This window comes from Haplochromis burtoni, unplaced genomic scaffold (assembly GCF_018398535.1).
Source record: "Haplochromis burtoni strain Fernald_Lab_line unplaced genomic scaffold, NCSU_Asbu1 Contig_599, whole genome shotgun sequence".
Lineage (NCBI taxonomy): Eukaryota > Metazoa > Chordata > Actinopteri > Cichliformes > Cichlidae > Haplochromis > Haplochromis burtoni.
In genome coordinates, this window is record NW_024582960.1 from 25,738 (window position 1) to 36,514 (window position 10,777).

At 42.3% G+C, this 10,777-nt stretch overlaps 2 protein-coding genes and 1 pseudogene across 4 annotated transcripts in view; all 3 read left to right on the forward strand.

The window, feature by feature from the left end:
- Nucleotides 1-6: 6 nt before the first annotated feature.
- Nucleotides 7-3,002, forward strand: LOC121812453 (annotated as a pseudogene).
- A 295-nt stretch (nucleotides 3,003-3,297) lies between these two features.
- Nucleotides 3,298-10,777, forward strand: part of LOC102312925 (putative protocadherin beta-18) — a 19,716-nt gene continuing 12,236 nt past the window's right edge. Inside the window, 2 exon segments of the mRNA XM_042214682.1 lie at nucleotides 3,298-5,012; nucleotides 5,015-5,856. Coding sequence (XP_042070616.1) covers nucleotides 3,476-5,012; nucleotides 5,015-5,856 — 2,379 coding nt within the window. The 5' untranslated portion in view covers nucleotides 3,298-3,475.
- Nucleotides 5,979-10,777, forward strand: part of LOC121812452 (protocadherin beta-16-like) — a 17,035-nt gene continuing 12,236 nt past the window's right edge. Inside the window, exon 1 of one of the 3 annotated variants that reach the window (XM_042214681.1) lies at nucleotides 5,979-8,623. In XM_042214681.1, coding sequence (XP_042070615.1) covers nucleotides 6,407-8,623 — 2,217 coding nt within the window. In that variant the 5' untranslated portion in view covers nucleotides 5,979-6,406. Of the gene's footprint in view, nucleotides 8,792-10,777 lie in introns of all 3 variants that reach the window. The other 2 variants (XM_042214679.1, XM_042214680.1) reach the window with 2 other exon arrangements.

The window sequence follows — 10,777 nt, forward strand, 5'->3', positions numbered from 1 at the left end:
TTTCAATCTTGGGGAATTCCCTACACCAACCTTTTTTTCTTGCGATATCTTTAATTCACTTTCAATTGCATTTAACGACATAGAATACCAGTTGACAGTATAAAATCGTTTAACTTTAATATTTTTGAGATCGCTCCAAATGTTTCTTTTTTTGTTTTTGTTTTTTCATCTTTTCTCCTGTAGTTTTGCCGTCTGTACTCTGAGGGACGCTGTAGTCTAGCATGTTACTCTGCAAGCGTACGTTGTCAGCAGTTCCTCCCCAATCTTACAACCACAGCGACAGGAGGCACATACTGGATAGAGGACACGACGTTTTCGAGTGGACGGGAAAACACGTCTCGGTTATTGTTTTGTTCTTTGTCGAGGAATATGCACTGACTTTCTGGCGTTCCTTGGGAATAAAGGTTGACGCGTTTTATTCAGCAGAAAAAAACGTGTGTTTCTGCCTGTGTCATATTACCGAGGAGAACAATGAAACGGCAAGTACCGTTTTTTGTCTCGTTCCTTTTTGTCAGCTCCGTTTTGGGACATGTCAGCTACTCCATTAACGAGGAAATGTCAGTGGGTTCCGTAATTGGAAGAATAGCACAAGATTTGGGTTTGGACGTAGAGAAACTAAAATCACGCAAGGCTCGTGTGTTTTTTGGTGATAGCACAGAATATATTGAGCTAAATAAAGATAGGGGAGTCCTCCTTATCAAAGAAAGAATAGACAGAGAGACGCTCTGTGGTCAGATGATTCCATGTGCTCTACAATTCCAAATTATTTTAGAGAAACCTATTGAATTTTACAGAGTACATGTTGAAATTGTGGATATAAATGATAATGCCCCCCTTTTCGAAAAAGGGGATATTAAATTTAAAATAAGCGAGTCTGCAGTCATCGGGTCGAAATTTGATTTAGAAAGGGCGGTGGATTTGGATGTGGGAATTAATGGTCTCCAAAACTACATCCTCAAACCGACTGATAATTTTGCTCTTAAATTACACAATCAGGCAGACGGCTCCCGAAATGTTGAGATGGTTTTAAAACAGCCTCTTGATAGAGAGAAAAATGAACATTTATCTTTAGTGTTGACGGCCGTAGATGGAGGAGAACCTCAGCTGTCAGGGACAATGCAGATTCAGATCACGGTGTTAGATGTTAATGATAATGCACCCGTTTTCACGAAGTCGGTATACAAAGCTAATGTCGCAGAAAATTCACCAAGAGGCACAGTTGTAACTATAGTCAGTGCATCAGATGCTGATTACGGATCAAATGGACGAATAACGTATTCGATCAGAAATACTTTAGACGATGTCAGACAGTTGTTTGAGGTAAATGAACACACGGGCGAGGTTAGATTAACAGGAAATATTGACTACGAAAAGTCAAACAATTATCGGATAAATGTGCGTGCAAGTGATGACGGAGGACTAACGGACACATGCAAAGTAATAGTTGACGTTATAGATGTGAACGATAATCACCCCATTATTAATATAATGTCTGAAACAAATGTTATATCTGAAGATATCAAAAGCAACACTGTAGTGACAATAATTAATATTCAAGACATAGACGACAGCGAGAATGGCAAAGTCAGCTGCACAATAAATGAAAATATTCCGTTCATATTACAATCAACGGAAAATAATTTCTATACCTTAGTAACAGACAGTGATTTAGACAGAGAGAGAGCCTCTGAGTATAACATCACTGTGACCTGCTCTGATGAGGGAGTGCCCTCCCTCTCCAGCAGCGTCACTCTCACCTTACAGATCTCAGACGTTAATGATAACGCACCTGTCTTTGAGAGGAGCTCATATGAGGCCTACATTGTAGAAAACAACACACCAGGTCTCTCTATATTCACAGTCAAAGCCACAGACGCTGACTGGAACCAGAATGCCCGTGTTTCTTACATACTGGAGGACTCCTCCGTTAACGGAGTGCCAGTCTCCTCATATGTGTCCGTTAGTGCTGATAGTGGAGTCATCCATGCAGTGCGCTCTTTTGACTACGAGCAGATCAAAGACTTCCACTTCCGCGTAAAGCGCAGGATGGAGGCTCTCCTCCACTCAGCAGCAACGTGACTGTGAAAATAATGATCCAGGACCAGAACGACAACCCCCCTCAGGTTCTGTACCCAGTCCAGACTGGTGGCTCTCTGGTGGCTGAAATGGTGCCTCGTTCAGCAGATGTGGGCTATCTGGTGACGAAAGTGGTGGCTGTTGATGTGGACTCTGGACAGAATGCCTGGCTCTCCTATAAACTGCAGAAAGCCACAGACAGGGCGCTGTTTGAAGTGGGCTTACAGAATGGAGAAATCAGAACTATCCGCCAAGTCACTGATAAAGATGCTGTCAAACAAAGACTGACTGTTATAGTGGAGGACAACGGGCAGCCCTCTCGTTCAGCTACAGTCGTTGTTAACGTGGCGGTGGCGGACAGCTTCCCTGAAGTGCTGTCGGAGTTCACTGAGTTGACCCACGACAAGGAGTACAATGACAACCTGACTTTTTACTTAGTCTTGGCTCTGGCTGTAGTTTCCTTCCTCTTCATCACGTGTTTAGTGGTTATTATATCAGTCAAAATCTACAGGTGGAGACAGTCTCGCATCCTGTATCACTCCAACCTGCCTGTCATTCCATATTATCCACCACGTTACTCAGACACTTTGGGGACAGGGACTCTGCCACATGTGTACAATTACGAGGTGTGCAGGACGACTGACTCCAGAAAGAGTGACTGTAAGTTCGGCAGAGCTGGTAGTCAGAACGTGCTGATAATGGACCCCAGTTCTACAGGAACGATGCAGCGGATACAGAGTGAAAAGAGCATCCTGGATGAACCAGACTCTCCTCTAGAGGTTAGACTCTTTAAATTCTGATAAACCTATACAATACTATTCCCCGCTGTTTTTACTACCTGTCCAAGTAATTTCAGTACCTTGGATAGCGAAGGGATTATCGCTTTTATTATTGTGTATCTTTTTTTCCCTAATCCTTGTCCTATTTTGCTTACAGTTCAGTTGAGTAGTTTCGTATTGAATTAATATTTTATCAATAAGGGAACTCGTTGTCTAATTTAGTATTATCTTATTTGTAATTAAAACGGAATCATTAATGTGTTTTGTCTGGTATTTTCGCTAAAATTTATAGGTGTAGTGTTAGAGAGACTTGTAAATCCTGAAAATTGCACTTTCGAGTTTTGAACTCAGTGGGCCGCTGTTGACCAGCGCCAGCATGTTTTTAAATTATTTGAAACACGGCACATCCTCCGTCCTCTCAAAGAGCGAAGGACTCGTGTGCATGCGGAATACACTGTAGTGCATAAGGTAGAAGGCACGAATAATCTTCATGGAATAACCATATCGTTGGATTTTAATTCATCAAAACTTAGCTGTACATTTAATTTTTGCTCTGTAACGCGGATTGCGAAACAAAGAGAGAACATTAGTTCTGTTCGACGGATGTGCTTAACAGAACAATGAAAGGGCAAGTACTGTTGTTTTTCTTGGTCGTCTTTCCTCGTTTTGTGTTCGGCCAGGTCAGCTACTCTATCCCCGAGGAAATGGCGAAAGGCTCTTTAGTCGGTTATATAGCTCAGGATTTGGGTTTAGATGTTAAACGATTACAAGCCGGCAGAGCTCGTATCCACACCGGAGACAATGCAGAGTATCTTCAGCTTAACAAGGAAAAGGGACTACTCGTCATCAAAGAAAAAATAGACCGCGAGGCTCTCTGTGGCCAGACGACGCCTTGTGCTTTACATTTTCAAATTGCTTTAGAAAATCCAATAGAAATATTTCCCGTCACTGTAGTAATCACAGACATTAATGACAACGCTCCCGTATTTGAAAGGGAAGAGAGGCGCTTTGAAATCAGCGAGTCTGCAGTCGTCGGTTCTAAATTCATGCTAGAAAAAGCAATAGATCCAGATATAGGATTAAATGGTCTTCAGAGCTATACATTGAAGCCCAACGACAATTTTATACTTAAAATGAACAGTCAGTCTGATGGTGGTAAAAAGGTCGAGATGATTTTACAGAAGTCTCTAGACAGAGAGAAGCAGGAGTATGCATCATTGTTCTTAACAGCTGTTGATGGAGGAGAGCCTCAAAGGTCTGGGACTATGCAGATTCATATTACAGTGTTAGACGTTAATGATAACGCCCCTGTTTTTACACAAACCGTTTACAAAGCTGAAATCAAAGAGAACTCAGTCAACGGGACAGTCATTACCAAAGTGAGCGCCTCCGATGCAGATAAAGGCTCTAATGGGGAGGTTAGCTACGTAATTGGAAATAGCATGAGGGGCCTTTCAAATGTATTCGTCATTACGGAAGACGGGCATCTTGTACTAAATGCCCCTCTTGATTATGAAAAAGCCCAAAAGTATGAGATTTACGTAGAGGCAGTGGACAGAGGAGGACTGTCTGATTCGAGCAAAGTCATTATTGATGTAGGAGACATTAATGACAACAGTCCAGTTATAAAAATAATATCGTCGTCAATTTCAATAGGAGAAAATTCTCCTTCGGGCACAGTGGTAGCTGTAATGAGTGTTAATGATCCTGATTCCGACGTAAATGGTAAAGTCGAGTGTACGATTAATAAAAACACACCATTTGCAATTACTTCTACATCCAGTAATTTTTACAGCATTATAACAGACAGTGATTTAGACAGAGAGAGAGCCTCTGAATATAACATCACTGTGACCTGCTCTGATGAGGGAGTGCCCTCCCTCTCCAGCAGCGTCACTCTCACCTTACAGATCTCAGACGTTAATGATAACGCACCTGTCTTTGAGAGGAGCTCATATGAGGCCTACATTGTAGAAAACAACACACCAGGTCTCTCTATATTCACAGTCAAAGCCACAGACGCTGACTGGAACCAGAATGCCCGTGTTTCTTACATACTGGAGGACTCCTCCGTTAACGGAGTGCCAGTCTCCTCGTATGTGTCCGTTAGTGCTGATAGTGGAGTCATCCATGCAGTGCGCTCTTTTGACTACGAGCAGATCAAAGATTCCACTTCCGCGTAAAAGCGCAGGATGGAGGCTCTCCTCCACTCAGCAGCAACGTGACTGTGAAAATAATGATCCAAGACCAGAACGACAACCCCCCTCAGGTTCTGTACCCAGTCCAGACTGGTGGCTCTCTGGTGGCTGAAATGGTGCCTCGTTCAGCAGATGTGGGCTATCTGGTGACTAAAGTGGTGGCTGTTGATGTGGACTCTGGACAGAATGCCTGGCTCTCCTATAAACTGCAGAAAGCCACAGACAGGGCGCTGTTTGAAGTGGGCTTACAGAATGGAGAAATCAGAACTATCCGCCAAGTCACTGATAAAGATGCTGTCAAACAAAGACTGACTGTTATAGTGGAGGACAACGGGCAGCCCTCTCGTTCAGCTACAGTCATTGTTAACGTGGCGGTGGCGGACAGCTTCCCTGAAGTGCTGTCGGAGTTCACTGAGTTGACCCACGACAAGGAGTACAATGACAACCTGACTTTTTACTTAGTCTTGGCTCTGGCTGTAGTTTCCTTCCTCTTCATCACGTGTTTAGTGGTTATTATATCAGTCAAAATCTACAGGTGGAGACAGTCTCGCATCCTGTATCACTCCAACCTGCCTGTCATTCCATATTATCCACCACGTTACTCAGACACTTTGGGGACAGGGACTCTGCCACATGTGTACAATTACGAGGTGTGCAGGACGACTGACTCCAGAAAGAGTGACTGTAAGTTCGGCAGAGCTGGTAGTCAGAACGTGCTGATAATGGACCCCAGTTCTACAGGAACGATGCAGCGGATACAGAGTGAAAAGAGCATCCTGGATGAACCAGACTCTCCTCTAGAGGTTAGAATTAATATTACATCACAAACGGCGCAATATAACTTGTTATTTTCGTTAGTCTTTTTTTCAGCACCTTGGAGAGCAACATGTATAAGTATATCATTTAGTTTACGTATTTAACATGATTTGAGGCTCGTTTTCAACTTTTGTGGGATTTGTCTTTTATTTTGGACAGTTTTTATAAAACAAAAATGTTATACACAACATTTAAAATTGAGTGACTTTCTGGGTATTCACGCTTTTGTTATGTGTCATCATTTCTCCTGTAATTTTGCTTTTTGAACTCAATGGGCCGCTGTTGCCTTCTTTGTTGCAGTTGTGGTATATTTTCTGGTGAGCCGCCTCTCCTTTTCGGTGTATTAGAGAGAAACTGCAGGACCGACCGCATTGTCTTCGTTTGTCAGGCGGGTATGCACAAAGGCGACGCAAATTGTAACAATTTTCCTTTCGTTCTGAGGATTGTTTTTCTTCGTATTAATTGTGATTGTCGGTCTGCCATCCAAAGGGATTTTTAGGAATCTTTCTTTTAATCTTAACGACCCACATACACAAAATGAGACGGCAAGTACAGCTGTTTATTTTACTTTTGGTTGTTTGTGATGCTTTCGGGCAGGTCAGTTACTCTGTTCCGGAGGAAATGGCGAAAGGTACCTTAGTTGGAAATATAGCTCAGGATTTAGGCTTAGATGTTAAAAGGCTAAAGCTGGGCAACGCTCGTGTTTATTCCGGTGATAGCAGAGAATACGTCGAGTTAAACGCCGAGAGAGGAGTCCTTCTAATCAGAGAGCGAATAGACAGAGAGGCGTTATGCGGTGACACGACGCCGTGCGCTGTGCATTTTCAGATTGTGTTAGAAAATCCTATGGAGTTTTACAGTGTTACAGTTGAAATAACAGACATTAATGATAATCCGCCAACGTTTGAAAAAAATGAAATTAAATTCATCATTAGTGAGTCTGCTGTTGTTGGGGCTATATTTGATTTAGAAAGAGCTGTAGATTTGGATGTGGGTACAAACACTCTCCAAAGTTATGTCCTCAAACCAAGCGATAATTTTATGCTTAAATTGCACAACCAAGCTGACGGTACAAAAAATGTTGAAATGGTCTTACAAAAGCCCTTGGACAGAGAGAAAAATGATTTCATTGCGTTAGTGTTGACCGCTGTAGATGGAGGAGAGCCACAGATGTCAGGAACAATGCAGATTTTTATTTCAGTGTTAGATGCCAATGACAACGCACCCGTTTTTACGCAGCAGGTATACAAAGGCACTGTATCCGAAAATGCTACAAAAGGCACAACTGTGACTTCTGTTCGTGCTTCAGATGCTGATCATGGATTGAATGGTAAAATAACATATTCAATCACAAATACTTTGGATGACGTCAGACATATGTTTGAAATAAACGATGAAAACGGTGAAGTTAAATTGATTGGGCGGTTGGATTATGAAAAGAAAAGACATTTCCAAATCAATGTACGGGCAAGGGATAACGGAGGACTCACTGATTCTTGCAAAGTTATTGTCGATGTCGTTGATATAAATGACAATGAACCAACGATTAAAATTATGTCTAAATCAACAATTATATCAGAGAGTGCAAAGCCCAACACAGTTGTTACAATGATTAACATTCAAGACCCAGACTCAGATGAATATGGTAAAGTTCAATGTTTTATAAGTGATAATATTCCTTTCGTGTTGAAATCCACATCTAATAATTTCTATACCTTAGTAACAGACAGTGATTTAGACAGAGAGAGAGCCTCTGAGTATAACATCACTGTGACCTGCTCTGATGAGGGAGTGCCCTCCCTCTCCAGCAGCGTCACTCTCACCTTACAGATCTCAGACATTAATGATAACGCACCTGTCTTTGAGAGGAGCTCATATGAGGCCTACATTGTAGAAAACAATACACCAAGTCTCTCTATATTCACAGTGAAAGCCACAGACGCTGACTGGAACCAGAATGCCCGTGTTTCTTACATACTGGAGGACTCCTCCGTTAACGGAGTGCCAGTCTCCTCGTATGTGTCCGTTAGTGCAGATAGTGGAGTCATCCATGCAGTGCGCTCTTTTGACTACGAGCAGATCAAAGATTTCCACTTCCGCGTAAGAGCGCAGGATGGAGGCTCTCCTCCACTCAGCAGCAACGTGACTGTGAAAATAATGATCCAAGACCAGAACGACAACCCCCCTCAGGTTCTGTACCCAGTTCAGACTGGTGGCTCTCTGGTGGCTGAAATGGTGCCTCGTTCAGCAGATGTGGGCTATCTGGTGACTAAAGTGGTGGCTGTTGATGTGGACTCTGGACAGAATGCCTGGCTCTCCTATAAACTGCAGAAAGCCACAGACAGGGCGCTGTTTGAAGTGGGCTTACAGAATGGAGAAATCAGAACTATCCGCCAAGTCACTGATAAAGATGCTGTCAAACAAAGACTGACTGTTATAGTGGAGGACAACGGGCAGCCCTCTCGTTCAGCTACAGTCGTTGTTAACGTGGCGGTGGCGGACAGCTTCCCTGAAGTGCTGTCGGAGTTCACTGAGTTGACCCACGACAAGGAGTACAATGACAACTTGACTTTTTACTTAGTCTTGGCTCTGGCTGTAGTTTCCTTCCTCTTCATCACGTGTTTAGTGGTTATTATATCAGTCAAAATCTACAGGTGGAGACAGTCTCGCATCCTGTATCACTCCAACCTGCCTGTCATTCCATATTATCCACCACGTTACTCAGACACTTTGGGGACAGGGACTCTGCCCCATGTGTACAACTACGAGGTGTGCAGGACGACTGACTCCAGAAAGAGTGACTGTAAGTTCGGCAGAGCTGGTAGTCAGAACGTGCTGATAATGGACCCCAGTTCTACAGGAACGATGCAGCGGATACAGAGTGAAAAGAGCATCCTGGATGAACCAGACTCTCCTCTGGAGGTTGGTTATTTTAGTTTCATTTCCGTAGCAAATGCAGGCCCGTTTTAATATGTAACGTGGTTGTGATTCTTTTTCCGTCTTCAGTCAGAACCATGGACAGAGATTACCTTTGTAACTTATTTCATAGATTTAACCTAAGGAGATTTTCGTTTTCATTTAAATTGTTTGTTGTTGTTTTTTATTTTGTTTGTTTTTAATGTCTAGCCTTTATATTGTTTCTAGTTCTCGGTATTGATTGTAATTTCAGGTATACAGAGTTTTATTGATGGAAACATATTATTCTCGCCTATTCTCACTCTAGGTTCAAAACATCTTTCAGTATTTGAAAACATTCTCATTTCTATCTCAATCACCTGTTCAAAATAGGCTCGCTCATTGCTCTTTCTTATTTAATGGAGATGGATTTCCTCATTCTAAGTTTTGTTTATCGTATTATAATCAGTCCTTATACAGCAATTTCATTTCTACCTAAACATTACTCTTCAGTTTTCATGAGTAATTCTTATGTATTTTTTACTTTGAACTCAGAGGGACGCTGTTGACCAGGATGTATCAGTTCGTCGCTGATGTGTAGTAGTACCTCCCATCATCTCCTTCTATTTTGTCGAGAAGCACAGCTCAGAGATTCAATAAAAAACCGTTTGTGGGAATGTAACCGAACGCAGATACATAAACCTTGGGCTTTCTGTTACGGATTTCTGTTCAGTTAACGTGAATCGGGACAAAGGGTTTACATATGGATATTTTGATGATGGCAGGAATAACAGCGAGACGGCAAGTACTATTGTTCATTTCGGTCCTCTCCCTCAGTGCAGCTGTCGGACAGGTCAGCTACTCTATTCCTGAGGAAATGGCGAAAGGCTCTTTCGTTGGTAACATAGCTCAGGATTTAGGTTTAGACATCCAAAGACTGAAATCCGGCAGGGCTCGGGTTTTTACTCGAGACAACACAGCTTACATCGAGCTAAACAGCGAAAGGGGGATTCTCCTACTTAAAGAAAGGATAGACAGGGAGGCGCTGTGTGGACAAATGACGCCTTGCGCTTTACATTTTCAGATTTTATTAGAAAATCCGATGGAATTTTATAGTGTCACTGTTGAAATCACAGATATAAATGACAATCCTCCGACTTTCATCACTAACGAGGCACAATTTAATATAAGCGAATCTGCGCTGAGTGGCACAGCATTCGTTTTAGATCGGGCGACCGATCTTGATGTGGGCGAAAATAGTTTAAAAGCATATGCTCTTAAACCAAGTGATATATTTTCTCTGAAAATAAATAATCAGGGACAGGGTAGTAAAAACGTGGAGATGGTTCTGAATGCACCGCTGGACAGAGAGAAAAATGAACACCTACGTTTGGTTCTGACGGCGGTGGATGGTGGCGAGCCGCGGATGACGGGAACGATGCAGATTCACATTAATGTTTTAGACGCTAATGACAATGCTCCCGTTTTTACACAGCCCGTTTATAAAGCATTTATAAAGGAAAATGCACCAGTCGGAACTGTTGTAGGGACAGTTACTGCAACTGATGCAGATGACGGGTCTAATGGCAGAATAACTTATTCAATTTCAGCTATGCTAGATCATGCCAATGGTATTTTTGAAATCAATAAAAGAAGCGGTGAGGTCACTTTGATTGGAAAGGTTGATTATGAGAAAACCAGAACTTTTCAGATTAATATTCGAGCGAGTGATGACGGAGGTTTAAGTGGTTCATGCAAATTAATAGCTGATGTAATAGACACGAATGACAACCGCCCCGACATTCATATCATGTCTAAATCAAATGTTATATCAGAAGATGCGAAGCCTAACACCGTTGTAACAATGATAAATGTAGAAGATGCAGATTCGTCTGAAAATGGAAAAGTGCAATGCGACATCAATGACAGTAATAGTTTCATATTGAAGTCAGTTTCAGAAAAATTCTATAGTTTGATGACAGACAGTGATTTAGACAGAGAGAGAGCCTCTGA